This window comes from Linepithema humile, chromosome 7 (genome assembly GCF_040581485.1).
Source record: "Linepithema humile isolate Giens D197 chromosome 7, Lhum_UNIL_v1.0, whole genome shotgun sequence".
In the NCBI taxonomy this organism is placed as follows: domain Eukaryota; kingdom Metazoa; phylum Arthropoda; class Insecta; order Hymenoptera; family Formicidae; genus Linepithema; species Linepithema humile.
In genome coordinates this window covers 2,112,623-2,139,435 of record NC_090134.1, presented here as the reverse complement: position 1 = coordinate 2,139,435, position 26,813 = coordinate 2,112,623, and the positions used below count along the sequence as shown (strand labels likewise).

Here is a 26,813-nt window from a genome sequence, read left to right as displayed (position 1 = left end):
ATGTTATATTGCGTTACATTGGGAAATTATAACATTAACGTTATGTTAGCTTGTGTTTACTGGGAAAAAAGTACATTTGGTACTCATGCTGCCTTTTAGTCGCGTCTTATGAACTTCAGTCGGTATAATAGATAATGCTGAAAACTAACCTGTATCGCTAACAGATAAAACAGATTACCTTCATATTATCAGTAAGTAAGTGAGAACGCGGTATGCGTGGCGCCATCTGACGTGCAACGGTGCACCTCAATAGCACCATCGCCGCGGTGAGAAACCTTCGCGAAAAGTATTGAATCGATGACGTCACAAAAGACGAGACAGTGGAAGGAGTAGATGGGATAGACGGTCGCGCGTTGAAAAATGTCCGGTTACTTAAATTTCTCGTCTACGTGAACGGGTGGTAAACAGACTCGCAATTGCGGTGGTACCGGCGCTACGAACGGACCGGCGTTGTTACGCTTTCGCCTGACTTTCGAAACGCTAGCACGTGTGCGAGAGACACAGGCTTCCAATTTTCCGGATCGCGTTAGATTATGACGGTTCGATCGCACCGTAAAGTCTTGATAAAATAAAACAAGTCAAGTGGCGTATCGTGTTGCGCGTGAAGGTGCCGCACATTGTGTACAGGATCGACGCCTCATGATAACCGGGTAAGAGATCGCCGATTTATTCGCGATCGACACGACGGAGACGATCAGCTCGTACGCGTATCTTATTTTCGTTTTTCACCTTCCACATTCGGCGGAGACGGCTGTGAGGTTAGGTTCGCCCGTTCGTTTTCAGAGCGCTAGAGACGAGTGAGCAGAGTGAACGCCCATTTTTCTCGAAAGGGAAACAAATTGCACGGGCGTGTGTTGTGCGAACCATGAGGATCGTGCCCTCGTGTATTTGCGTGCACACGAGCGGGCGTTATCATTATCTGTCTCGTTAATTGTCTCGATTGCGCGTTCTCGGGGTTAGCGTCATCGCGGCTATGTAAATATCGCAATGCCCCGTGATATTTTGTAGTGCTTTCGTCAGACTCGTGTTCGCCCTCTCGTTTGAATTTCGGACTTCACGTAACATAAAGGATCGATGAACGGTGAAAAACTGCGCTGAAATTCCAATGAATGTATGTAAACCGGGATACGTTTGCCGATAATATTGCTCCGCAAGTTTAATCGAGTTTTTGTATCATTTACATTCGTCCGACATTCTTGTATGAAAAAAAAGGTGATTATTTTGTAGCGCGAAAAGAGAATTCGAGAACGTTTCTTTTATACGAAAGTAAGATGACGCGGCTTTATGATCATTATTGGATGCGTAATGCAAGTAAACAAGTGTCACCTACGAGCAACGCGCCGATAGAGCGAGATGAGACGAGACATATTTCGATACTGCTACGATCAACTCTGATTTGACTATACATCTGTTTCATCTCGATATGACGCTCGTATGTGTCTGCTTGTTGAAATATGCCGAGCTGTAATTGCTGTGCAATTATTTTTTTATCTGCTATGACACGTTACACATGCATCGTGGAAATTATTCTAGCTATTATCGAACAGTTGGAAAGAAGCGAAAAAAGGAGGCGCGGTCCGCTTCTGCGAGCATAACATCCGTAGGGCGTGTTTTAACTGCGGCTTTTCTGCGCGGCGGTGACTTGCGTAGATCGCGCAGGTTAGCTTAGTCAATGATCGACGGGAAGTAAACAGTGCCGGTAGACGACCGCGTTTATTTGCGTTTAACCGCGTTTTTAAAGCGATAGACACGTGTTCGTCAAGCCGCGGTTGTCCTTAAAAGTTATTTGCGCAATAAACATCACCTGTTTCTTGGTGCTTCGCTTATACGTTTCGACAATGTTTATCGTAAGAATTTTTAAACGCTCGATTGCTTGAGCGATAATCTGTCGGGTTTCGTAATTATGATAAATTGATCGTAAAAGATCGATGAATAATGATCTCATAAATGAGAAAAATATTTTCTTTCACTCGCGTAAAAATTGCCATCACTATGTTCTCTTCGTATTTATAAAAATATTGATATTAACGGAGTATTAAATTCTTTGTTTTAAAAAACAGGTTGTAAATCGTTGGAATATTTCGCTGCGTCGCGTTTCCTCTAGTTACTTTTCGAGAGACTATTCATTGCGAAAAATACGCATCGTTCGAAATCGATGGAAGCCCTAACGCCGATGGCGCCGATGCCGTCTAATGATGACATTTAAATGCGATGCCGCATCGTTCGATTGTTCGCGCGGCGCGCTGACAGTAAATTTTGCACCTCCGTTCTTTTTTCCCTATTTTGTCTTTATTTTCCCTCTTTCTTTCCATTCCGCGTTTCTTATTTTCTTTTAATTTTCTTAAATTCTTACAAGACATGATAACTCCGGCGAAATTTAATAACTCAATAATGTATATTATAAATAAACTCGAATTTTATCGTAATTTGTTTTTTTTTTTCCCTAGTGTATGCCGATTAAAGGGGTTTGACCGAGGTTATTAAATAAGTGGCCGGTTGGAGACGCAGGAGTACGAGCTGCGAGGAATTCAGATGAGAATGGAGATTGCCAAGGAGGAATGATAGGTAAGTTCGCTTACAGAAATAACAATATCGACTGAAAGAACGCCGAATGTATGAAAACATGCAACACAGGATGCAAGAAGGCAACACCGCCGTTGCGCTAGCGATGGTGACTCCTGGGTACGATCAAGACCCTGCGAGCGGGGTTGCGGACTACACGACTCATCAGGATCAAGCGCAATTCGAAGCTGACAAAAGAGCTGTATATAAGCATCCACTCTTCCCGTTACTGGCGTTACTCTTCGAAAGATGCGAGCAGGCGACTCAGAGCTCGGACAACTCCACGTCCGAAAGCTTCAACATGGATATACAGGCTTTCGTCCAACACCAAGAAAGAGACCGAAAGCCTTTCCTAATCAATGACCCCGAGATTGACGGTTTGGTAAGAACTGAAAATGTTTTTTTTTACTATTCGTTATTGTTGGAACGCGAGCTTTTCGAAATCACGGTCGAAACAAATAGAAAACAAACGAGGCGAGAGAAAAAAAGACGATCGGCTAAATAAATGTTGACGAATTCTTGTTTCTCATTGACATTACAGATGATCGGCTAAACGAAGGTTAATGAATTCTTGTTTCTCACTGACATTGCAGATGATCAAGGCGATACAGGTGCTGCGCATTCACCTCCTGGAATTGGAGAAGGTACAAGAGCTGTGCAAAGACTTTTGCAACAGGTATATTACGTGTTTGAAAGGCAAGATGCAAAGCGAAAACTTGCTACGCAGCGACTACAGCCACCATGGACACGACATGGGTCCGTCGAGTGGAAGCAATGGCAGCAGTCCGTTGCAGGTTAGACAGTTGTCTGATATGCCGATATTGATATGCGAAGCGAGACTCCCCGCTGTCTGTCTATCCCCCTACCAACGTAGATATCCTTATAGTTGAAGGGATGTAGGCGTGAGTGGCTAGTAAGACGAAAATGAAAAGAAACGCTTGTCGTCGCTTAGACGGAATTGTTATTAACGATGCTTTTCGAAGCGATATACTGCCACGAGCGTACGCGTACATCTCTTGAGATATTACAAGATTCCCATCCCTGCTCTCTGACGGCTAGTTGAGACATATATTTGCCAGGTGCTGTCATCTACAGGCAATGATGTTGAGTCGGGAGCTAACGGATTCAGAGTGAGCCGAGGGGATTCCGTGGCGGAGAACGACGGCGCAAATTTGCTTGCGCGAGAAGAGAGCATTAATCATGATCAACCGTCGTCGGTCCGATCGTCTTCTGCCGTCCAGCGCTCGGGCAAATCCACTAGCCAAGACCACGACGATCCCCTCTCACCGTCCGCGGTACATGGAAGCACGCCTCTCTCGCAAATCGGGGCACATGGATGCGTCCCGGCTAACGACATGTATCTTGGCCAAGGTAAGTCGATGCGACGCTACCAGAAGTCGCTGTATCCGTTCGTTTCCCATCGCGTTCTTGCGGATTGAACATAAATCGAATGTCGCCTCTCAACTATTTTGACCAATTCGTCGATGTCAGGAATTAGCAGGTTTACAACACTTTTTGCTGTTCTTTTTTTTTTACTGGGATCAGTAAAAATGCCAGTGACATGCCGACTACAATTTTATATCGAGTCGCTTGTTAAAATTCCATTTATAGATGACAGTGTCGACTATCTGCAGACTATCTCCGACAGAATATACTTGGAAGAAGCTGGATACTGGGGACTTATCGCGTTGCGAGAGCGAGAAAAAGAATACGCAGACGTTGCAAGCGCTAACAATGAAAAGTATTTCGGTTAGGAATAATGATGTATTTCTCCCACGCGCGGAAAAAATTTTCTTGCCGATATCTCAACGCGAATTATATCATATTGTGTTGCGGATTACGAGTGTAACAAACACGTCGATCGTGTTTAGATATTACTGTCGCAGGCTCACCTTCTCCCGCGGCGAGCGAAGACGAGGACGAAAGTGTCAGCAATACTGCTTCGAATCACGGTGGGAGTCATAGAAGTAGTCATGGTAGCGCTAGAAAGGGACGTCAGAAGCGGGGTGTCTTGCCTAAACACGCCACTGGCATTATGCGGACGTGGCTCTTTCAGCATTTAGTTGTAAGTATTCGCTAATAACGCTTACCACCGAACCAAATAACACTTGACACATTCAATAATACAATCTTACGACCGAACGTGAATTTATTACAGCATCCTTACCCCACCGAAGATGAAAAGCGTCAAATCGCCAGTCAAACAAATTTAACATTACTACAAGTAAACAATTGGTTTATCAATGCTCGTCGGCGAATTCTGCAGCCCATGCTGGACGGTGCGGGCGCAGATGCGACATCGCGTGCGGGGAAGCGTCATAAAGTTTCAAAACACGCTGTACAGCAACAAGCGGCTCAACAACAGCAACAAACGGACTGGCAGTCCGAAGATTCAGCAAGTGATTCAGGTTCTAGCGACGGTGAGGGAGGAGCTGCTAGATCGAAAGACGGTAACGATAGCGATGAAGATGATCTTCACTGACCTCTGTCGATCACCGAAACGTCAACCTCTTTACGGTACCTTCAAATCCAGTTGCTCATTACAGTATTAAGGTATTCGGGAATAGATATCGCTTTAACTGTCAGATACGTAATTAATCTCGTGAAAGTTAAGAATACGTGGGTAGAGGTTATCACGCTCTCTGACCATTCATCAGCTACGCAATCGTCGGTTTTCTTATAATAGCTGATAGGTGATTTTTAATCTCGGCTCATATTACCCACATATATTAACTTAATGTTGGATGAAAAATGGAGACGAGAACTGAGATTCAGTAGGTACTAAAAAGAGCAGCTAACTTAAATACACCTAACTCAGACGAAAAAAGAAAAATGTTTACATTAAATGTTATTTATTTTTCGATGACAAATTTTTTAGTGCGCGATTAGTGAAGATAAATCTGAGCTTATTTTGAAAAAGTACATTGTTTTTATTAATTTAGTTATCTCGTTTGTGACAAAAGTATGTCCCCGATGACAATTATTTATATAACACAATGTATTTAAAATAAATATCTTGTTTTATTATAATACATGTTAACGATTCAACGGGTAAAGATTTATCACGAAAGCAATTCTTTTCTTTTTCATTCTTTACTTAACAATTCTCGGCTATCGAACAATTTTCCCTTTTGCACATTATCGACGTACAGTTATCTCATTGTCAACTTTTCGTGCATAATTTCAACATACGTACAATAAAGCAAAGCAGATAAAATCAAATATTTATTCTTTGTTAGTTTCACGAAATATTTCTCTATTATTATTCTTCTCATTAATATTGTTACCACTCTATTCCGCTATTATTACAATTATTATATCACTACCGCCACCACCAATAATGGTATATCACTCTCTCTGCTATCGCTATTTCTTCCATTACTACTATTACTATACTATTATTTCTGTTATCATTGCCAGTGCTGTTACTACTACTACACCTACTACTACTATTACTACTACTACTACTATTAGCGCTTTCGCTAAACGCTACTGCTATTAATACTACTACTATTACTAATACTACTACTATTACTACTATTACTACTACTACTATTACCACTACTATTCCTATTCCTATTACTATTATCAATACCTATACTATTTCTAATATAATTGTTATTTTTGTGTCGAAAAAAAAATACCACCCACATATTTTCTGTTCGCAATTATAATTCGCGTAAGCTTATTGGGATAGACTTTCATTTTTTTTTTTTCTTTCTTTCTTTCTTTTTCACAACTTGCGTATGACGATTTTTGATACGGACAGCAACCGACCGTTGAGACGGCAACCGACCGTTGCCCCAATGCTAATTGAAAACTGGAAGTTATTTGATTAGACGTATTATATTGACATATTTATGAAAGATTAACATGAGTATGGATAGATTTTGAAATTAGATGAGAAACCTACAGTATAATTCTTGATTGTACTTTTTGTGCCATTAAAGAGCGTGGTAACTTCCGCATATTAGTCTTTGTTCAGCTCTGCAGTATCGCGGCATAGCGAAATGCTGTCCCTCCATGATAATAATAATAATAATTAATAATAATAATAATAATATTAATAGTAATACATCTAATAATGAGTTATCATGCTATTGATAATGATAATAATTATAATTATAATTGTAATAATGATGATAATAATGATACATAGTAATTACAATAAAAAATAGTAATTACAATAAAAACAATTACACAGCAGCAGCAGCAACACACAACACAATGATGATATAATGCTACTTTAAATATATGATGATTATATTTTTAAACTCTAAGTGTCGTCCCTAAACGTGTATTACACGTTACATGATACTACTGTACATATTACATGCGAAACTGTTAATAAAACAGAGAGAGAGAGAGAGAGAGAGAGAGAGAGAGAGAGAGAGAGAGAGAGAGAAAGATAAAGCGAAAGAAAAAATATTATTAAGTGTGTAAAAGAAAAGTCAACACTTTTCTCGTAACTGAAAAATTGGATATTTGACGACATACACGCCATTTTAGAATATTAATATTCATACTCTGGCTGTCTACATGTGATTATTACGTTTTACTATCAATAACAATTTTCTTTTCGCGTACTTTAATGCAGAAGCTGCTTTGTTTCGAGATCTTCTCGAGCCAAGGAAGCTTCTTCTCCAGTTTCTCTTTGCGAGCCCGGCAACTTTTTGGCATTCTCTTGTAAACTCTGAACCCGCTCTCGTTAATATACTCGTGTACATACCGCCCCCCCCCCCCCCCCCCGATGCACACATGCGTGTATATTTATGCTTTTCTAATCTATTATTTCCACGCGATCCGTCCATCAAGATTTAAAATGGTCGGCGAACCATTTTACCTTGTTACCGCAGCATTAGATTCGACGTAAACGTAACGTAGCGGAAATTAGTTGTTCCAAGTTGACAATTCCGCGAAGAGACGTCAATCATCTTTCTCTTAACGAATAACAGGCTATTGGACGTGGAATTATCGGTTCGGCTTAGTTTTATCTTGATTCTTCAATATTAACACCGTCATCTTTTTGTTTGTTTGTTTTTTTCAAGAATCAGTTATCGATAAGCAAACTGGCACTAGTCACTCGAAGGTTCGTAGAAGGAAAATGTGTCATATAATGCAATCTGTTGAAGCGATTGCCTTAAGTAGTCAAATATGATTTCCTCTGTACTTATACTCTCCTCTTACGTTGAGTCTCTCTCCCATGTATATAGCCAATTGACAGAGTGCTTCCATTTAATAGCTTGCGACTTATTCAGATCGAATAAACCGTAGTCTTTTTATATATATTTTTTTTTTTAAACATACCGATTTTTGTACGCAATAAAGTTCGCTTGCTCGTTTGACCATGATTTTTACATAATATCATGCGCGATATATGAATAAAACGTGATATATAACTTGAGTAAAACGACATTATCAGTTGCAGACAGCTGACAGTATAGCTCTGTATACGGTGTCGTAACATCAATTCGTCTAAAGTAATAGCAATTGCAGTACAATGACATTAAGGAAAGAAAATTGGAAAATATTACTTGGCATTGTTCCGTGTTCTTTTAATAAAGAAAACCATTTGCTCAGACAATTGACGACGAGGGGGCCCTCATCGTCGACTGTCATCGATAAATCCTATATTAACGAAACAATATGTAATCCAACAAAGTGATGAATAAATAATCATTTTTCTAAGTACTCATTGCTTCAACGGATCGCCTCGTACGGGACTATACTGTGTTTGAAATAAACGTAGGATAAGACTTAGATTAAGAAATAGGCTGTAAGGTTGAACCACGTATACGTATGTGCTGCGGCACCAGGCGACTGTGATAATTCGGTGGGCGGTGCCCAGCCTCCTACTTTATCCTTGTATACTAAAAATTAGTTAAAGAAAGCGTAACATAATTACCGAAGAGGTTGAACGTATATCGGGACGTGTGCGTTGTGGAATGATTTCATCTATATGTAACGTGGATAAAAGTCAAAACAAAAAAAAAACGCGCACTTGACATATTTTCACTACACTTTCGTTTTCTTCTTTTTTTGCATGGGTATCCGTATGAGAGTATTATGACGCGCGCATACTTTATACGGTAAAAAAAAAAAAAACGTAAAATATTTGCCGCATTAACGCGTTGATGCGAAAATTATCTATCGAAAACTAGATTAAAAAAGAAACATAAAGGTAGCGATGGGCCGATAGAATGTAGCTGCCCAATAATGACAGATAGTCTACGATTATTTATACTTGATGGTAAACTTTTCGAATTTCGCCAGAAGTTTATAAACGTGGCTTTAAAAAAAATGTATTCGCTCTAATATCTTATGAATAATTCACTTTTATTCTGATTTTCATAGAACGCAACAATATTTGTAAAGCACAATCGTGTGACGAGATGCAGATTGATTTCATAATTACGTCTTCTAATGTACATTTTTCTCGAATCAAGCTCAATCGTTTTCCCCGTAGAAAACCGATGGCCCATTTCTAGCTTTGTCCAAATTTTAAGTCGTAAATGAAACATATTATATACTTACATGCATACTAAAAAGAAAAGCATAGATATACAAATTAAATACTTCTTTCCCGTGTACATCAAAGCCCTGTTAAATAAGTTGTTTATCGATAATAAACGCCATCACGCTTGCATTATTTCTTTTTTATTCGTACCGCAACTGTATATAAGATTTATTACATTTACTAATACTGTTGATATATTTATTTATCATATACATATCTGCATTATATTTCATTTCACGGTTTTAATGAAGAACATTACGTTGTCATATACAAAGTAAAAATTATGAAGAAAAAATGCAACTTGAAACCTTTATCTCTTATGCCAAATTAAGTGAATAAATATTGTACACTTTATATTATCTTTTAAAAAATTGATTTTTTATATATATATATACGTACATACACACGCGTGTGCTCGCAAAGCTGTTACATCTTTAGAACTTCTCGCTTCTGTCATCTAATCATCTTATATATAATTTTTATAAATTACTTAGATATTTATTAGTTATTTAGTTCACAATCGAAATGAAACAATATTATATACCAAGAAAAAAAAGAGTGCAGAAGAGGAAGAATTTCCTTACAAATTCATAATTTACATTAAAATATTAAAGACGCATCACTGATTTATCACTCATTTATCCGAATCGAACGCGATACATGTAAAACGATGACGATAAATAAGATAATCGTAACAATGGTAATAACGTGGCCTATTTGAATATTTTCAATGTTGAATTAGAAAAAAATCGTCCGAGGGCGCACCACACATACAATTAAAGGCTAGTTATTGGGACATCTTGATCTTCTCGATGATCTAACCTGATCATATATATGTGGTCCGCGTCGTATCCCTAGCAATCGACAGTTCTCCTGAAATAAAAATGTTATCAATAATATATATGATATACAGTTTGTTTGAATCCTTTTGTGCGAGACAATACAAACCTCGAATTGAATAAGACATCAGCTCGATTATTGATGAACCACACTAACGCGAATGAACTGGTGGCGACTAAACTGCCCAGAATTATACTGAGGCGTTCTGTTGCTGCTGAGGGTTTGAGAAACATTCTAACTTTTAACGTTTGCCATGTGGATTCCGTCCAGGTCGAATAGACACCTGATTTCATATTGTATCCTATGACAGAGAAACTTAGTTAGAGAAATCCATCAAATTATATCTATCACAAGTAGTGTAATCAACAATCTACCTTCGATGATAAACGCCGGACTCACAGCCGTGCTATAATTAACTGTTGAATTTATGCATAATCCCGTAAAATTGTTTCCGCCCAACCAACTCAGGCGATTTGCATGGCATGTTGTTTCGTTCATTTCCGAAAGTTTCTCGCCGGTCAGGTAGACTAAAAGCTGGCCCGTTAAAGTTGTCGCTAAATTAGGTGCTCTGTACACACCGACGTACATCGACAAAACCTGATTGATCAATTTAGTGCCGGGTGTTGAAGCAGCGTAAAACAGATCGCACTTGGCAGTTTCCAAATAACAATACAGCATTTCCGCGATAAGATCTTCCACCGATGTCGATAGGTCGGCGGCGGCGGCGGTTCGCGGTGCCAGCTCACCCGTCACTGTCTGGTAAAGCTCATTAGCAACCTGAATAGCGATTTTCGCTAAATGCGATGGAAGCGTGCTGTCGTTTCTAAAACATGACACAGAAAAAAATCTCAACGATGCGAAATTATCCCGTTAGGATCAAACGAGTTATAATAGTTACCTGTTATAATTAAGACTTTCTGCATCGTCCAAGATACCGTTGTAGTAACGATTCACAAATTGCTCTCCGTGATTGCTTATAACAACGGTCGTTAGATTCGGTTTTGCTTCCAGGAAACTCTGCACAGACGTGGGTGGAACGCTGTTTTTAATAGAGGTTGCGTTGAGTGCCTTCTGCAAGCGATTTATCATATCGTCTTTGCCGTTGCTGTGAAGGAATGTCTCTCCTTTACTCAACTGACCGAATTCGATTATGCTCTTGATATCGTCCAATTTCAAGTTGACTCCGCCGAGAGCGTTAAAGTTGTTCTGCTTCAAATCATATACCATACGACTAGATCCTATGTAATCAAATGCCTCCCCGTTCAGCAATGAAAATACAACATTTGTCTCTGGAAATATAAGAGAAATAAATATATGGATATTGCACACGCATGACATTACAATTGTGAAAAAGAACCGACACTTACTATCGACTGTGGCGTTCAAGAGATTCAAGTAATATGCAGTGGCGAGAAATGTAACCAGTCCTGTTACGACATTACCCGCGCCGGGTGATAAGTCATCGAATAATGACGACGCATCTAATCGTGCCGTTACCATTATCACAGTATTATTACTCTCGTCGAGAGGCGCTAAAGGCCAATGTATATTTCTGTCTCCAAGTGGATCGCAAAATTGTGTTGGATTAAAGTTTAACGATATATCAGTACGTCTTATACAAGATTCCGAGTTGACAGCGGCAAACATGAACGATTTCATTTCTATAGCGCAGAGAGACCTTTGATACTGCGTTTCTAGATCATGAGCGTTATGTTCCCGAAAACAAGACCGCACAACTTCCAAGACTGTCTGATTCTGAAAATATGATCACTTAATATTTAATAAATTCCATGCCAGATATATGCCAATATGATTTTATAGATATCTAACCTCTGTGTAAAACATAGGGAATGGCCAATCCTCCATGAGTAATGCGGATCCAAAAGGATTCCACGGATGTGCGTCGTTACATTTCTTATAACCAGAATATCGATTCGGACATGCGTCATCGGGCGAATAATTCGATACAGTATAGCTGATATTTCTGGTTAACAACACTCCATTTATATTATTTGTATTTCGGAGCCTGACAAGTCTCTCCTTAGTAAACATTTTAAACGGAAGGACTACAGTGTATGGACCAGCTGTGGCGTTTCTTTCTATCCAAGTAATATCTTCATCTGCATCGATCAGATGCACAACACCTACGCTTCCCAATCTATTAGCTGCAAGGGAAAAAAATGTAAATCTTTCTATCAAAAAAATTGAAAAATATAGATTAATTTCATGTGAGAGTAATACACAAGAGGATGAAATTCTAATCCTTACAGGAACATCCAAACTGATGCGTGCCATTGTGTCTTCTGAAGCAAGCAGCTACACCCTCCAAAGGCATGTAAATCATATCCTTTATTCTTTCAGCAGCCACTTTAAATTAGATTTTTAGATTGATTATTTTTTATAATTGAGCAGTACTAAATCGCGCATGAAATATGAATTTACACTTACCTGAATTTATAATAATAAAGACTAGAACATACTTCCATGTTTTCGCTGCCATTTTTTATTATCGCATATATTCGGTTTGTAATCAATTAATCGAGATACTAACTGTTATTTACTTTTTATTTTGACGCATCACAAATGTGGAATAAAAACAATTAACAACGATATCTCGCGTGAGTCATTTCGTGAAGTTCACGAAAATGTTATTTAGAATTCTCAAACTGAGCTCTTGCGTTTCAATAAAACAACCTAAATTTATTTCAACTGCTAAAAGCCTAACAAGCTAAACTTTTAATGAATCAAAGACAAAAGAAACCTGTCAAATGTTACACAGTTACCAAACAATAACCTTACACTTTCCACTTGGCTACTGACATACTGATTGGACAGAACACTCCATTATCCCCATATTCGTATTCTGAAACTCTGACTCTGTCGGATGCAATCGATACGATATACATTACAGTTATAGAAGTACTCTGCATTATCAACCGTGTGTCATGAAAAGTAAAAAGAAAACAGATGTGCATTTAGTGAAGATTCACACTGCGTCTGCATACGGCGTACAACATTCCGTATCCAATAAAAAAATTTTATTTTCTAGGGACCGAATATAATCTTGAAATGTCTAAAAAGCGCATTTTCCTATTGAAAGCAGCGATGGTAGAATATATATATATATATATTTAATGTATGTATGTTGAACATATACATGCATGTGAACCTAACCAAACATTCATATGGATTCCTCATGTATGAATGCTTCATACGTGACACACAGGGACATTTTTTGGACGTGTATATTGTGTTAATTAAAATTTGTCCACAATATCGAAAAGTAATTTAACTAGTATCCATCAGCCAATCAGAAATTGTCCATAAATATGGAGAAGCAATATGGCTGCTAAAATTATGCGCAATACGTGCATTAACCTTGTCTTTTTTTATCATAGTACTTCATTCGTGCTTTTCCTCGTACATTCCACCAATGTTCACAACAATGGTCGTGCCGGTTACGTTTTAGGTTAAATCACTCGCATGATCTCCTATAGTTTATAAACTTTGTAATAGAGAGAAAATGGACAATAAAATAACGATATGTGATCCCGATGAAGAAGAAATAGATAATGATATATTACATGATATCGAACCAGCTATGTGGATCAATGACGATCCGAATTACGATTTGGATGAAATTAACATGTTTTTTCACAGAGTTGATTCGGATCAAATAATATATGAGGAAAAAAAGAAAAAGTGTAAATTTATCGGTAAATATGTCATGGGTGATGTTCTTGGTGAAGGTAGTTATGGAAAAGTGAAAGAAGTGCTAGATTCGCAAACACTTTGCCGACGAGCAGTCAAAATTCTAAAAAAAAGAAAACTTCGGAGGATACCGAATGGAGAACAGAATGTTCAACGGTATGTTCGACGTGTGCATTTTTTCATGAATTCGATACCAGTATGTATTATACTGTATTTGAGAATTTTCATCAATTAGTGTACAAATGCAATAGGCTGTCACGAATTCTTTTCTATTTCTTGTTCGCATTTGACGTTAATTAATGTTTGATTGTATTTATTCGCAGAGAAATAAAATTATTAAGGCTATTAAAACATAAGAATGTAATAAATCTCGTAGATGTTTTATATAGTGACGAGAAAGAGAAAATGTATCTAGTTATGGAATTTTGTGTATGTGGATTACAGGTAAATTTTAATAAGTGCTCCTATTTTTACTGTTTTAAACAAATTTATTGCTATTACACAAATATATGTATCAGAAACAATTTAAATTAAGTAATTAAATTTTAAGTACTATTTTTTACGCTAATCTCAAGTTATTTTTCTTATTAGCGCAGAAAGATATTTAACATTTCATTAATGTTGTATTTTTTGTATGTTCAACTGAAATACATAAAGAATCATTAGATGATGCACATAAATAAAGCTCCTTGTAATTTTGTTTCGAATAACTTTGCATATACATGACAAAAATTGACATAAGCATAATACTTTTAATAATTTAAATTTGATATCTATAATAATGGCTTGCATGAATTAACAACAATTAGATTTTCTATTTATTAGATCCTTTACAGGATATGTTGGAAAGTATACCAACCAAGAAGCTTCCTCTTTGGCAGGCACATGATTATTTCTGTCAGTTGTTGGATGGTTTAGAATATCTTTACAGCAAAGGAATAGTTCACAAAGACATAAAACCTGGAAATTTGTTATTAACTTTAGATGATACCTTAAAAATTAGTGATTTTGGTGTTGCAGAGGTACAGAAGATCTATTTATATTTTTTTTACTTTAGTCTACAAGTATATATGCAGTTTTTATCATTATAAAGGCTGGTAAAAAAAGCAGATGTTTGCTTTTATGAAAAAAATATCAATGAATAAAATGTACTTATTTAAAAAATATGAAACATATATGTACTTTGCAATCATTTGTATTTTATTCCTATTACGCATCTTCATTGCTAGGCATTAGACATGTTTTCCAAAGATGATACATGCACGATAGGTCAAGGATCCCCAGCATTTCAACCACCCGAAATTGCAAATGGCTGCGAAAGTTTCTCGGGTTTTAAAGTAGATATATGGAGTAGTGGAGTTACATTGTAAGTAACACTTGTATAATATTACACGAAGAGCGAAGTAGTATATCCGTATTTTTTTAGGTACAACATAACAACAGGTGTATATCCTTTTGAAGGAGATAATATATATAAATTGTATGAAAATATTGGAAGAGGGGAATATACTATACCAAAAGAAATAGAGGAACCATTAAAATCGCTTATAGAAGGAATGTTACAGAAAGAAGCAGATAAGAGATTTACATTGCAACAGGTTAAGAGACACGCTTGGACCATATGCAAGCATCCTAAAACACAGAAGGAAGTACCTCTACCTCCACTTAGAAGCAATGGATGCCACAGTATGACTGTTTTGCCATACTTGATGGAGTACCATTACGGAGTCGATGACAATCCTATATACTATACAGAACATCAGCTAAATGGTAAGCGTATTGATGATATTGTTTTATATTTCAAATTAATTATTAAATTTTAATCATGACAACAATACAAAGCTTTAATAAAAGCTCTATTGTGATATATATAGAAAATGAATTACATTTTTTCCATTGTTTAGCATTATAAGAAAGTTTAAAAGCCGTTTTCTTTTCAGAAGAACGAAGACTTCAAGAACTGGATCGTATTAGCGAGGATAAAAAAGCCACGTGTAACAGCCATCACAACAAAGCTAACACAAATAATCAAAACAAACGAAGATGGCGCAAACCAATTTCATGTATTAGTATTAAGAGATTTCCATCCTGCAAACCATCGTGATTTTGCTAATCATGTCAAATATTTTTTGTTCATATTTCACTGGCCAGGCGCGTGCGCCAGTTGTAAAGTTTCTCCGTGGTGGAGACGACTGAAAAAGCTCGAAAAATGCTGAGCAGTATACGAGATGTATCCAGCTACAGCACTAATAGAATGTAAAGCTTTTGAGTCACTTCAAAAGTGTTGGATATAAACATTTGTGATATTAAGATTAAATATTGTAACGAATAATTCACAATACCCTGATTAATTATTCACTAAAGCGTTTAATCAAAGTTATAAGTTTCGTTTTGGTGCCATATTGACTGCGATTAATAAAATTGTTAATCGCTACAAGTTTTCTGTATTATTATTTATGTAAATTCAATAATGTTATAGAAATGTATATTTAATTATTTAATATAGAATATATTTTGAGAGAGAGATGATTCTTTGATATATAAAGGTAAGTCAGATTAAATCATTTATTAAAAGGATTCAAATTTTTTCCAAATTTACTTTAATAATTGACTACTAATTGGCTTGTTTAATCTATTTTTGTCTGATTTAATCGATTTCAAAAGGCAATATATCTATTCTCTTCTATTATTCAAAACTAGTGTAAGCGCGGAGCACACGTGTACGTGGCTCTTGATTGTGTACTACGTTATTTCTGGTTATCCCCTCCATTATGGTTTACGCGGAGTCGAGTTTCCATTCTGGTATCACTGTTCCGACTGTTCCCGCTCCTTGTCATCCACTACTTTAAAGCAAAATGGACGCACGCACGTATCAAGAGAGAGAGAAAGAGTTATCAGCTGTTCGATGATACAAAGCCGGTTTTCTTAATGTATGAAAGAGATTGAAATCGTTAGGTACATATTTATTTATTCTTTTATAAATAGGTTTTATTTTGTGTATATTTCACAATATACTTAATTCTTTCAGATAATTATACGCAAAATGGATAGTAGTGTGACTAACATTGCGACAATGGGACCTGAGCAAATAAAAAACTTTCATCAGACACTACTAAATAATGCGTTCACGCAGGTATTATATCTCATTAATTTTCATAATTAAATTTTAGATAATGTTACAGCATACTTTATTCATTACATTTTCAAAATCGCTGATATGTTACAGAGACTTGAACAAAATAAAAGGCAAATTGAAACATTAAATGACTATAAGAAGAGACACGAAAAGGTGATAGAAGGGCTTCAAGTGTATCCATTATCTGTCTCAGAAAATTGTATGGTACCTATTGGCAAACGGGCATTAATGAAAGGAAAATTAATTCATACTAATGAAATTTTAGTTTGTTTGGGAGATGGTTATTTCGCAAAATATAGCGCACCACAGGCGATCTCGGTGTGCAACAGGAGAATAGCATGTATAAATGTCATACATATGTTTTTGTTGATTATTTTAGATTAAATATTACAACCGTTATATATTTTTATCAATTAGGGGCGGATACAATGTTGAAAAGTTTAGAAGCAGAAAGAAACTTGTACGAGACGAGGCAAATTCTTCCATTGCAATATGATCTTTTTGGAGATGGAGATAGAAAAGATCTATTGGAACATTGGGACGAAGACAAGCTTGATGATTGGCGGGGTAAAGAATATTCATATGTATTTTTATAAGTATATGTTATCGCTTATTGTGTCAATTTTAACAAAATACGTTTCTATAGTTCTACATAGACAGCGTGAAAAGGAGTACCATCAGAAATTAGCAAAATTAAGAGAACAGGAAAAGACAGAGATTCGTACCGAGGAGGATCTTTTAAAGAGACTTGATGAATTAGAATTGGAAGAAGAACTAGAAGATGAAATATACAGGTTAATTACACACATATATGCAATTAAAACTTACCAATAGTTGTATTGTAACTAATCCACTTAAAATCTTATAATTGCAGACTAGAAGCTGAACAGAAAAAATTTTATAACGATGATTTGCAAGAAGGTGAAGTTTATGATGAGTCAGAGGAGGACGATTCATCTGATTGTGATGAAATCACAGCAGAAAAGATTGAAGAGGAATTAAAGAAATTGAAGAATATTCAAATGAACAAATATATAAAAAACACATCAAATGTCTGTTCTGAGGTAACTCAAGATACGACACTTGACAAAAATGAACAGTCCAGTCTCGCTGCGCATTCTAGTCAAGACAAATTAAAGGAAAATTACTTATCCGAGCTTGGGGATGTATCTGAAGACACAAGCTTGAAGAAGAGGAGAGTATCATTTGTTGAACCATGTGCTATGGAAAATGATACGAAAGAAGAAATACCAATATCTCAAAAATCTTGCTCCATTCTGAAGCAAAATTGCACACATAATGAAGATTCTAAGGAAGAGGATGATATTATTCAGATTGAGTTTTCACATTCATCATGCGCTCCAAATATACCTGAATCAAATAACGCAGAAATACAAAGTCCAACGGATATCTATAAAATGTTTTGTGCTCCAAAATCCATTTTAAAAAGATCTCCAAATGATATGATTCCTAATCAAATTGCTCCTCCTTTAGACGAAGACAGCAATACAGAGACAGAAGATGAAGATGATCATGTTAAACCTTCTGCATACAATTCCGTGGGTAGAAATGTAATAGTAATAATTTAATATGAAATATATATTTATATATACTGTATTTTACAGGTCATTAAAGAAGTTCAAGAAAGTAAAGTGTCGACAATGAATACTTTAGAGAAAGATAAAAAGAAGATTGTAAGTAGATTTAAACTTGAAAGAGCTGCAAGGAAGAAGTGATGTAAATATATTATAATTTTTGTTTGCACAAAATACACGTATACATTTTCTAAGAACATACTTATAATTGAATTGCGTGAAAGTTACCGGATAAAATTAGAAATTTTTTGTTATAAAACAAATTATATAAAGATTGTCTCTCTCATACCAAGCAATCTGGCCTGTCTATCCTATAGTGACCTTTAATCCTAATCACAGAATTCAAAACAAATGCATAGGATAATATATATTTACAATTTCACAACAAAACATCTTTAATTATTTATTTCTATTTCTGTGTAAGAATGACTTGTTTATTTTATGGACAGGATACAGGGAGAACATGGTGATAAATGAAAATAGTCGTAATTACTGTCTAATATAACATTAATTCTATGTCGAAAACAATCCACTAGTTCATCTTTCAGTATATTATATAGGTGCTTTTTCAACCAATTTAAACCAATGGCCACATTCGCAACGTCGTGGAGGACCTTGATGTAGCCACATCCAATTTACATGCAACGCATCTTCATCACAAACGCATCCCATTATACGACTCTGGAATGCACTGTAGACTACATTTGGATTCTCCTTTGTGCTAGTTGGTCGTCGCTTTATGGTTATATTATAGGGATCCTATAAGCAGATTAATATATAATATATTATCTTTTAATAAAAGTATTATTAATGTTTATCATAATCTCTTAAAAAAAATAATACACAAATCTATAAGAACAAAAAACTTATAAAAATTGATATAAAGGTAATATTTTTATATAATATTGTTTTCTTATCTTTAGATACTTGAAGTTTTATCAAGATCAGCATACAATTGCTGTGTGCATTGTATATATCATAAATACAGAAACACATATTATTTTAATAAATTATTTCATTCACTACCATATTATATCATCATTAAAGTGATAGAAATGTCTTTGTATAGATATAGTAGCTGAATTGGAAAGGTTGCGACTTACTTCGTTACCGGCTAAACGAGCGAGCATTTCCCTCTTTTCCAAACCAGTGGCATGATCCAGCGGATCGGCAACTGTCAAGAAAAATAAACGTGAATGACCGATTTTTCTCGTTGTAATGCGTGAAATATTGGTTGTGGCTAAAACTCAAAATCAATGGGCGGACAGAAAATATTACGTAATACGAGGTACGTGAAAACTCAGAAAATGTGTACGAGACGAACGGATATGAGAGGTATTTACATTTTTTCTGGGCGCACACGAAACTGTAGGAAATTGGCCGTCGACATGTTTGGAGCACGGTACGAGCGCTTAACCATGCCATTTTTCAGGCTGTAAAAGATATCGCACTACTCGTCCCAGTCCGACTGGGTTAAGTCGTTATTTTTAGTCACGAATAAAACGATGCGCAGATTAGAGTCTGTCGGACGTGCCGTTTTCAGAGCTGCCAACTGACAGACCGGGCCGATACGCACACAATTGAAAATCGCGTATATTTGCGCAAAGTGCTTTGCGCAAAACGCTCTACGTAGCCATATGCGCGATTTTCGATTGTGCTTATGGATGAGCCCGGTCTGCCGGTTGGCAGCTCTGAACCCCGCCCGTCTAGCAGCTCTGGCGCAGAGTACTGGCAAACGCACAGCGCTCATGGCGCTGCATATGGTTGCCTTTCCTTGATTTGGAAGGATAGTTTAGTTGGACAAGTCAGAATATACTTTTTTTACGTAAAGTCAAATATTTAGATAAATTCTACATAAAATATTCTTATATTAAATACTTCATCTTTCTATTATTTGAAGGTAGAGTTGTAGAAAAAAAGGAGTGTTTAAAAACAGTACATTTTTATATTTCGGAATTAAATAAATTTTATTTCTCATATAAAATATATATTTCAATTACATCTATAATTATTACATTCTGTAGATGTAAAAATTTGTTCATAAGACTTTAAGTATATTTAATAAAGGCTCGGCACAAGTTCGCAACATTTTTTTTGGTCTGATTTGGAATCGATTTTTTTCTTAAAAAAGAAGTTTCTTAAAAAAAGGAGGGGGGTTTTAAATTAACCACCCGGTAAGGAAATGTCACTTATTTACAATATTACATATTTTTGTAATAAAATTTTGTAATAAAATTTCAAATTTAAGTCTATTTAAAATCCGGCAATGATGGAATCAAACAAAAGGCATTATCAATATAGGCCAGGTGTGTCCAACAACACCCGCGAAGTCGCTCTATGAAAAAAAAAGTAGTTTGTATGTACAAAAAGGTTTGGGTATCACTACGATGTATGTCATAGTGAAATATTTTGCCTCAAAGATCATTTTTTCATGTATAGAGCTAAAAAATATATTTTTCAAATACCTGTTTGTATAAATGATCACGAATCGATTAAAACATTATCTCTATTGCTTTCTCTAGGAAAAAAGTCCATTCCAAATCAATTAGCCATCACGATTAATTCATATCAAATTTGTCAATAAAGGGCATCTTTTACGATACCTTACATATAACACTGGCATTAAGTACGTTCACGAAATAATGAACGACTTGAAAAGTGTCCATGTAATAAGTGTTAAGGCATTTGTAACATCTAATATATGTAATACACGTATCAGGCTGTGTTTTTCTTTTTGCAAAGAAACCGAGTCTATCCAGCCTACGTCTGTGTATATAACAGCAGAAAATATTTCTGTTCTCTTCTTCTTGGAGATACGCTAGCAGTACAAACCACTGCCCTGATTCTCGATAATGTACTTTGTCATATATTGCACTGCTTTCTCGCTCAATCCCAAGCTTGGTAACTCCTTCTCAAATTGTTCAAGGGTTCCGGCGCCAGCTATATAGCCATTCAACTTGCTTGCCAAGGAAGAAGTGCGCAAGATTTCCGGTGTAGTGAGGCCTAGTGTTTCAATCAACCATGGATGATTCTGCAGGCGATACTTCTGATGATAGCTACAAAGATGCATGTATATTTAATTTTATTCTACTGCTGACATACGCATATGGCTTCTATCCAATATTTAGTTTAATTTTACTGTTTACTCATAGAACTGTTAAACTATTTACAGCTGAATTTCAACGTTTATTTCTAGCCACTTTGCACCAATTGAAGATTAGATACTAATAAACAAAATAAACAACTAAAAAAACAACATGACAGGGAACAATACTTTATTGAAAATCGATAATGAAAAAAACGACAGACTTATGAAATGTCCTAATATTATATATATAATTATTTGCATTTTAAGAATCATGAGCAATCTAGGCAAATATTATTGAATACGTAGAATTAAATTTTCAATAAATAATTAATAAGATCAGTCACAAAATGATACGTGTTACTTACTCTTCTGCTGGATAAAACCTTGTAAACTTCTTAATTTCTGTGACAAAGGTTTCTTTGCGCTCTTGCTGTTCTTGTTCACGAGATTTTTCAGCTAGCAACCTTTGCTCTTCGTCATGATATAAGATTAGTGACATGTACTGCAAATAAAAATCTCATTTAATATAAATATAAGTTATTATATCATTTAAAAATTAGACTAGTATATTTTTGACAATATCTAGTCTCACTTGGACATTTATATTGAAAAACTATTGAAAATAATATATAAAAAAATATAATGTGCAAGGACGAAATACCTGTCTCTTAATCTTTGTTGTCAGACCGTACTCGTGATTATTCCAAAACAAGCTCAGCAAGTGTGTATAGGATACTAATTCTGAATCATATTCAATATCAACAACTTCCGTATGGTCTCCCCTGCACAACAACGCACACAACACAATTATTGAGAACAATTTTATAACATTTTACAACACGATAAAATAAGAAAAATGTTTCATTACATGTTTCTATATTCTGGAGACTCCTTGTTACCGCCGGCATAGCCCACGCAGGTCCTAATGACACCCGGCAGTGCCCCGAAGAGAGAGTCTCCCGCCCAGAAGCAGCCCATGCCGAAGGTGGCACGTTTACCCTTGACCTCTTCCAACTGACCTGGCATTCTGCTGAACGAACAGACATTGCTGCGCTTAGAAATAGGACACGTGAGAAACGCGCCGCATTCGTACGACGAAATGGAGCAATTGCTAGCGACAACAGCCCGAATGAAGCACGGTAACATCACGACGATTGCGCGACACAATCGTGACATCCTTGATATTTCAGCGAACTTTGATTCCGAATTTCACTCGATATTGCAGTTCACTCTACACCGTGTTCTGTGATACTTCCACATGTAGCATCCGTTTAAACGCTCGACAAGCAGATTGAACTGTGAGGGAAAAGATGAACGGGAGAAAGCGCGTGGCGGACGCGAGCGTTTGTAAGTAAATGTGCGAGACTTGTCGACGAGGCGGCGTTGCGTGTCAAACGGGACGCACGTGTGGAGCAGCACGAGGTCGGTGAAGGCCAACTAGATTGTGAATTCATTTGAGTAGTATTGGAAACCGAATGATTCTATTACCGGCGATCATAATCTATCCGGATCTCGTGACCTCGAACTGATATTTTTTTAGCTGTGATACTCGTGATGGATTTTTTATCGATAATCCGCTCTGATTCTCATTGATGCTTAAGACTGATGACTAGCATAAAATAGCGTGGCATAAAAAAAACGTGATGATTTAGAAAGTCTTAGCGGTGCAAATTAGTCTAAATAAAAATAGTTTATCTTGCTTTAACAATTGTACTGTGGATCGTGTACGATGATATGATTAAGTATGATACCGCATTTAACAGTTTTTAGTTAAAATTTAATTTTCTCCCATAAAAATTATTAATTAACATTTAAGTTATTTACTTTATACGTTATTATTTAAAATGTTACTTAATCACTTATTTAAATCTGTCCAATTTAACCTTGTTTTGTTTTGCAACTTTGTCAGTGCGAAAGAGGATATGAACAGATTTTTCTGGGTTAAAATTGTGAAATGACACTTTACGATTTTTATGAATTTTGAAACAGAAGTTAAAAATAATTGCAGCACAAGATACCTAGATAACCAAATATTAACGATGTTGGCAGATTGACAATTTTATGAAATTTGCTGTCAATCTGCCAACGTTGCTAATATTTTGCTTACTGGGACAGCCGAAAAAACTTTTAACACGATTAAAATCAAACGCAGAATAAGTAAGAACTGAAAGAAAAGAACAAAATTAAAAAAATTTTTATTAGCGCTAAAAATCCTTTCGATAATATTTAAAAGTGCAAGTATTTGGGATATATTTTTTGAATTTCTTAAATTAGATTAATAGATTGAAATTCTTTTACCTTTAATGATGAGTTTAATGTGCGATTTGGATGCCCGAAAGTAAGTTAACAAACTATCGACCGGATCGAAGAGAATACGCGCGCTTCTTCGAGATGGCTGCTCTGGACTTCTTGTAGAATTAAAGTAATGAAACTTACTGCCGTGTACTACAGATAGCATCCAGTTTTTATCTAGTGCGACGTCCCCACCATCGCTCCTCCTTCATTCTCCCACTCTTTACATTAGACAACCGTTCGACATTGTGTGATGGAACAAAGGAATAGTAAAAATCGAAATATATTTTTGAGTACCAACAAAAGCTTAATATAAAAGTAGATGACCATGATCTCATTGGGTTACCTTGATTTCATACGTCAGGCTATTACATTATCATATATATAGTTGGCAAATGATAGTTTAACTAGTTTTTCAAACTTTTTCAAACATTATTGTAACGTCCTGTAAATATTATAAAATTTATTTATTCATGCAACCCAGATAGACATTTGGATGCATCTTTGATACATAATTGCAGAATGTGCTGCGATTGAAACTGTAACATCCCACACAGCATGTATATCCGGGGCACGTTCGGGAGATATTCCGAAGATATCGTATCTCTCAAAGATATCTTGAGGATGTCTTCTAGATATCCTTTGTGTGCTGTGTGCAATATTTACACAAAGATGCGTCCGGATATTAATTTTGTCTCAACACGGTTAATTACGATCACAATTAAATGCTGCAATTATGCACAACATGCATTAACATTGTTAAAAACATGCTAAGACTTATATTTCAGCAAACGAATTTTAGAAAGAAGCGGGAATATCTGAATATCTCATTCATTTGTCTCCAAATGAAAATCTCTTTATATTGTAGATTTTTTGAAAGAAGAAAAATAAGATAAGAATATTTAAGAATCATGACCAGCACATGTTTAGTTGATTTGCATTTTAATAAGTTTGAGTTAAAATCATATATTCTATTATTAACATATATTCGATTCTTTCGTTTAATATTGCACACTGAAGAAGGCCTGATGTCAGGCAGAAACGTTTGTAAATAATTTTAAACGGAAATACAGTAACCTTTGCACGAAGAACCGGCATTGTGGCTTGATACACTCCTATTAAATTTGATTTCATTATCATATAGTCCAAAAGATGTCCAGAAGACTTTCCGAAGAGTTTCTTTGGGAGATACGATATCTTCAGGACGTCCTCTGAACATCTTCCGAATATGCATGCTGTGTAGGTAAGATCTTTTTAACCGCAACTTCTTAATTTATAATTATAACTTTTGGTAATAATAAAGATCTTCAAATATAATTTTTTTGAATAAAATAAAACTTTAACGAATTAATATTTCGGAAATTTAATTATTCCTATTTAGAAAGACATTTTAGATTTAGCAAATTTTAAGAAAATATAAATATATAAATATAAATTTTAGTGGACAGATATTTATATTTATCTTTACAGAAGAAGATATCTTTGCAGAAGAATAATTATTCGTCGTGTGATGTAACATGATATCATAAATTTGTCACGTTTCAGTCGGAATATGATTACTCGACGTTATTGACCTCGTAACTGTTAGACTTTGCTGATCGTGACACTAAATTGTGAGTTCTCGCAGGTGACAACTTCTAAAATATATTTTGTAATTTCTTCAAACCTTTCACTCGTGTTATCAAGTTATGCGAAATAAATAATAAACAATATAAAATATAATACATAAACAAAATAATAAAATAAATCGGCATATATCTATTTGTAGATAACTTATTTATTTAGTAGTTTAGAATTAGTTTAGATTGTGATTTAGATTTAAAATTACCAAATTTAATCCATTCAGTTATCAAATTTTATCTTATTAAAAAGAAGGCAATACAGCAAATAAATAATATCATCGACTATTAATAGAATGCGTCTTAAATTAAATGCGATTATTTTTGAATGATATTACAAGATTCGGTTGAGAAACAAAAATATTATATAAAAGATTATATTCATTTTTTCATCGTGCTGTCTGGGAGATAGATTTTTTGTGTAAAACAGATTAGTTACATAGATATATATAAATATATGTATATAGTTTTTCGTTTAAAGTCCATTAAATGCCCGTTTAAATGAGAATATTAAATTTAAATCTTAATACGATATTATTCAATAAATTAATAAAAACTGTCGAGAACTAGAATCATTTAGCTACAGAGTACACACTACGAATGATGATGCATTAGAATTTAATTAAAGATGTGTCGTATCGACATTTACATAATTATTTATGCAAAAAAAATATTTTATAAAAATAATTTTTCTATTATAAAATTGTATCGTTTTAAATATGTAAATTATATTCGTCTTTGAGTGATTTTTGGAGGAAACGAGTTATATGTGAAAGGTTTTCCGCATAAATGTTGCTGAGGATGAACTTACGACCCGAAGATACGATAATATTAGTCGATTGGTGCCAATTGGCGATTCTAGTAAGGCTTAATAGAGCGCGGTGGTTGCATCAGAACAGACAAGCGATGCACATTTGATTAAATCAGTTCTCAATTGGGAGTCGACTGATGTAATCTTCTTTCTCTGATCGCTAAGCCATCATATGCTCGTGTCACTCTGGTGATTATAACGGTTATTATCAGTCAGTATTCAGCTATTATGTATATGGTTCTACTAGTAGAATTCACATCCTCATCATGATTGACAAAAATAGTTGAATAGACGAAACCGTTTCTGAGAACGTCGAATAATTGTATGTCACAATATAACAATGTGTAAAATTGCATTTTAGTAAATGTTGAATGTAATTTATCATATGCAGAACAAGCATTTCGATAAAGTTTATATAATTATAAAGAATCAATATTGAATAAAGTTCACAAATTATTCATATATTACAATTTTTGGTCAAATTGCTGTTTCTCATTTGCATCCTAAATCAATAACGCATTGGAAAATTAATTCGCGTTTATAATTATGAGATAACGATGACAAAAAGAATCTCTCAAAAAAAAACGGTCTTACACAGAGAGTATACGAAATTTGCTCTTTAAAAGAACATGCGTTATATAA

At 35.4% G+C, this 26,813-nt stretch overlaps 6 protein-coding genes across 12 annotated transcripts; 3 read left to right on the top strand and 3 right to left on the bottom strand.

Annotated features, from left to right (window-relative positions):
* Positions 1–291: 291 nt before the first annotated feature.
* On the top strand, positions 292–9,208 carry LOC105678576 (homeobox protein PKNOX2-like). 4 transcript variants are annotated; one of them, XM_012378046.2, is made up of 8 exons: positions 292–650; positions 2,448–2,565; positions 2,635–2,944; positions 3,156–3,356; positions 3,642–3,933; positions 4,174–4,311; positions 4,434–4,627; positions 4,721–9,208. In XM_012378046.2, the coding sequence occupies exons 3-8, from the start codon at positions 2,636–2,638 to the stop codon at positions 5,042–5,044; spliced, it is 1,458 nt and encodes a 485-aa protein (XP_012233469.1). In that variant the 5' UTR covers positions 292–650; positions 2,448–2,565; position 2,635; the 3' UTR covers positions 5,045–9,208. The 4 variants fall into 4 exon arrangements, with proteins under 4 accessions (XP_012233469.1, XP_012233465.1, XP_012233468.1 ...); XM_012378042.2 differs by lacking the exon at positions 4,174–4,311 and having other exon boundaries at positions 295–650; XM_012378045.2 differs by lacking the exons at positions 292–650; positions 4,174–4,311 and adding an exon at positions 840–1,111.
* Positions 9,203–12,799, bottom strand: Nct (Nicastrin). Its single transcript, XM_012378011.2, has 8 exons — positions 12,368–12,799; positions 12,188–12,286; positions 11,750–12,084; positions 11,287–11,674; positions 10,818–11,208; positions 10,294–10,742; positions 10,028–10,220; positions 9,203–9,952 (listed from the first exon to the last, which is right to left on the bottom strand). Exons 1-8 carry the CDS (start codon positions 12,417–12,419, stop codon positions 9,934–9,936), a joined length of 1,926 nt encoding a protein of 641 aa, XP_012233434.1. The 5' UTR covers positions 12,420–12,799; the 3' UTR covers positions 9,203–9,933.
* Positions 12,800–13,195: 396 nt separating this feature from the next.
* On the top strand, positions 13,196–15,962 carry Lkb1 (Lkb1 kinase). Of its 2 annotated transcripts, none has more exons than XM_012377682.2 (6): positions 13,196–13,786; positions 13,954–14,074; positions 14,467–14,652; positions 14,860–14,996; positions 15,057–15,400; positions 15,574–15,962. In XM_012377682.2, exons 1-6 carry the CDS (start codon positions 13,443–13,445, stop codon positions 15,732–15,734), a joined length of 1,293 nt encoding a protein of 430 aa, XP_012233105.1. In that variant the 5' UTR covers positions 13,196–13,442; the 3' UTR covers positions 15,735–15,962. The 2 variants fall into 2 exon arrangements, with proteins under 2 accessions (XP_012233105.1, XP_012233104.1); XM_012377681.2 differs by having other exon boundaries at positions 13,210–13,786; positions 15,571–15,962.
* Positions 15,963–16,422: 460 nt separating this feature from the next.
* On the top strand, positions 16,423–18,558 carry uri (unconventional prefoldin RPB5 interactor). The gene is made up of 7 exons (XM_012378058.2): positions 16,423–16,585; positions 16,659–16,763; positions 16,857–17,106; positions 17,184–17,333; positions 17,413–17,560; positions 17,641–18,325; positions 18,392–18,558. Exons 2-7 carry the CDS (start codon positions 16,674–16,676, stop codon positions 18,500–18,502), a joined length of 1,434 nt encoding a protein of 477 aa, XP_012233481.2. The 5' UTR covers positions 16,423–16,585; positions 16,659–16,673; the 3' UTR covers positions 18,503–18,558.
* Positions 18,559–18,850: 292 nt separating this feature from the next.
* LOC105678589 (cytochrome c oxidase subunit 5B, mitochondrial) lies at positions 18,851–19,904 on the bottom strand. The gene is made up of 3 exons (XM_012378059.2): positions 19,705–19,904; positions 19,465–19,535; positions 18,851–19,120 (listed from the first exon to the last, which is right to left on the bottom strand). The coding sequence occupies exons 1-3, from the start codon at positions 19,784–19,786 to the stop codon at positions 18,914–18,916; spliced, it is 360 nt and encodes a 119-aa protein (XP_012233482.1). The 5' UTR covers positions 19,787–19,904; the 3' UTR covers positions 18,851–18,913.
* A 397-nt stretch (positions 19,905–20,301) lies between these two features.
* Positions 20,302–23,909, bottom strand: MsrA (methionine sulphoxide reductase A). 3 transcript variants are annotated; one of them, XM_067358900.1, is made up of 5 exons: positions 23,748–23,909; positions 22,318–22,476; positions 22,111–22,231; positions 21,815–21,951; positions 20,302–21,417 (listed from the first exon to the last, which is right to left on the bottom strand). In XM_067358900.1, the coding sequence occupies exons 2-5, from the start codon at positions 22,473–22,475 to the stop codon at positions 21,180–21,182; spliced, it is 654 nt and encodes a 217-aa protein (XP_067215001.1). In that variant the 5' UTR covers position 22,476; positions 23,748–23,909; the 3' UTR covers positions 20,302–21,179. The 3 variants fall into 3 exon arrangements, with proteins under 3 accessions (XP_067215001.1, XP_012233485.1, XP_012233484.1); XM_012378062.2 differs by having other exon boundaries at positions 22,318–22,479; positions 23,748–23,906; XM_012378061.2 differs by lacking the exon at positions 23,748–23,909 and having other exon boundaries at positions 22,318–22,884.
* Positions 23,910–26,813: the final 2,904 nt, after the last annotated feature.

Coding starts and splice junctions, on each gene's coding strand:
- LOC105678589 (XM_012378059.2), bottom strand. CDS start 19,786: ATGGCATGGTTAAGCGCTCGTACCGTGCTCCAAACATGTCGACGGCCA. Junction 19,536..19,704: donor CGTGTGCGCCCAGAAAAAAT/GTAAATACCTCT, acceptor TTTTCTTGACAG/TTGCCGATCCGCTGGATCAT. Junction 19,121..19,464: donor CTCGTTTAGCCGGTAACGAA/GTAAGTCGCAAC, acceptor ATCTGCTTATAG/GATCCCTATAATATAACCAT.
- MsrA (XM_012378061.2), bottom strand. CDS start 22,625: ATGTCACGATTGTGTCGCGCAATCGTCGTGATGTTACCGTGCTTCATT. Junction 22,232..22,317: donor TCTCCAGAATATAGAAACAT/GTAATGAAACAT, acceptor GTTGTTGTGCAG/GGGAGACCATACGGAAGTTG. Junction 21,952..22,110: donor CAACAAAGATTAAGAGACAG/GTATTTCGTCCT, acceptor TTTTATTTGCAG/TACATGTCACTAATCTTATA.
- uri (XM_012378058.2), top strand. CDS start 16,674: ATGGATAGTAGTGTGACTAACATTGCGACAATGGGACCTGAGCAAATA. Junction 17,107..17,183: donor GTGCAACAGGAGAATAGCAT/GTATAAATGTCA, acceptor TTTATCAATTAG/GGGCGGATACAATGTTGAAA. Junction 18,326..18,391: donor AACCTTCTGCATACAATTCC/GTGGGTAGAAAT, acceptor TGTATTTTACAG/GTCATTAAAGAAGTTCAAGA.
- LOC105678576 (XM_012378046.2), top strand. CDS start 2,636: ATGCAAGAAGGCAACACCGCCGTTGCGCTAGCGATGGTGACTCCTGGG. Junction 3,934..4,173: donor CGACATGTATCTTGGCCAAG/GTAAGTCGATGC, acceptor TTCCATTTATAG/ATGACAGTGTCGACTATCTG. Junction 4,628..4,720: donor GGCTCTTTCAGCATTTAGTT/GTAAGTATTCGC, acceptor AATTTATTACAG/CATCCTTACCCCACCGAAGA.
- Lkb1 (XM_012377681.2), top strand. CDS start 13,443: ATGGACAATAAAATAACGATATGTGATCCCGATGAAGAAGAAATAGAT. Junction 13,787..13,953: donor GGAGAACAGAATGTTCAACG/GTATGTTCGACG, acceptor ATTTATTCGCAG/AGAAATAAAATTATTAAGGC. Junction 14,997..15,056: donor TGGAGTAGTGGAGTTACATT/GTAAGTAACACT, acceptor GTATTTTTTTAG/GTACAACATAACAACAGGTG.
- Nct (XM_012378011.2), bottom strand. CDS start 12,419: ATGGCAGCGAAAACATGGAAGTATGTTCTAGTCTTTATTATTATAAAT. Junction 11,209..11,286: donor CTTGAACGCCACAGTCGATA/GTAAGTGTCGGT, acceptor TTATATTTCCAG/AGACAAATGTTGTATTTTCA. Junction 10,221..10,293: donor TCCGGCGTTTATCATCGAAG/GTAGATTGTTGA, acceptor TCTCTGTCATAG/GATACAATATGAAATCAGGT.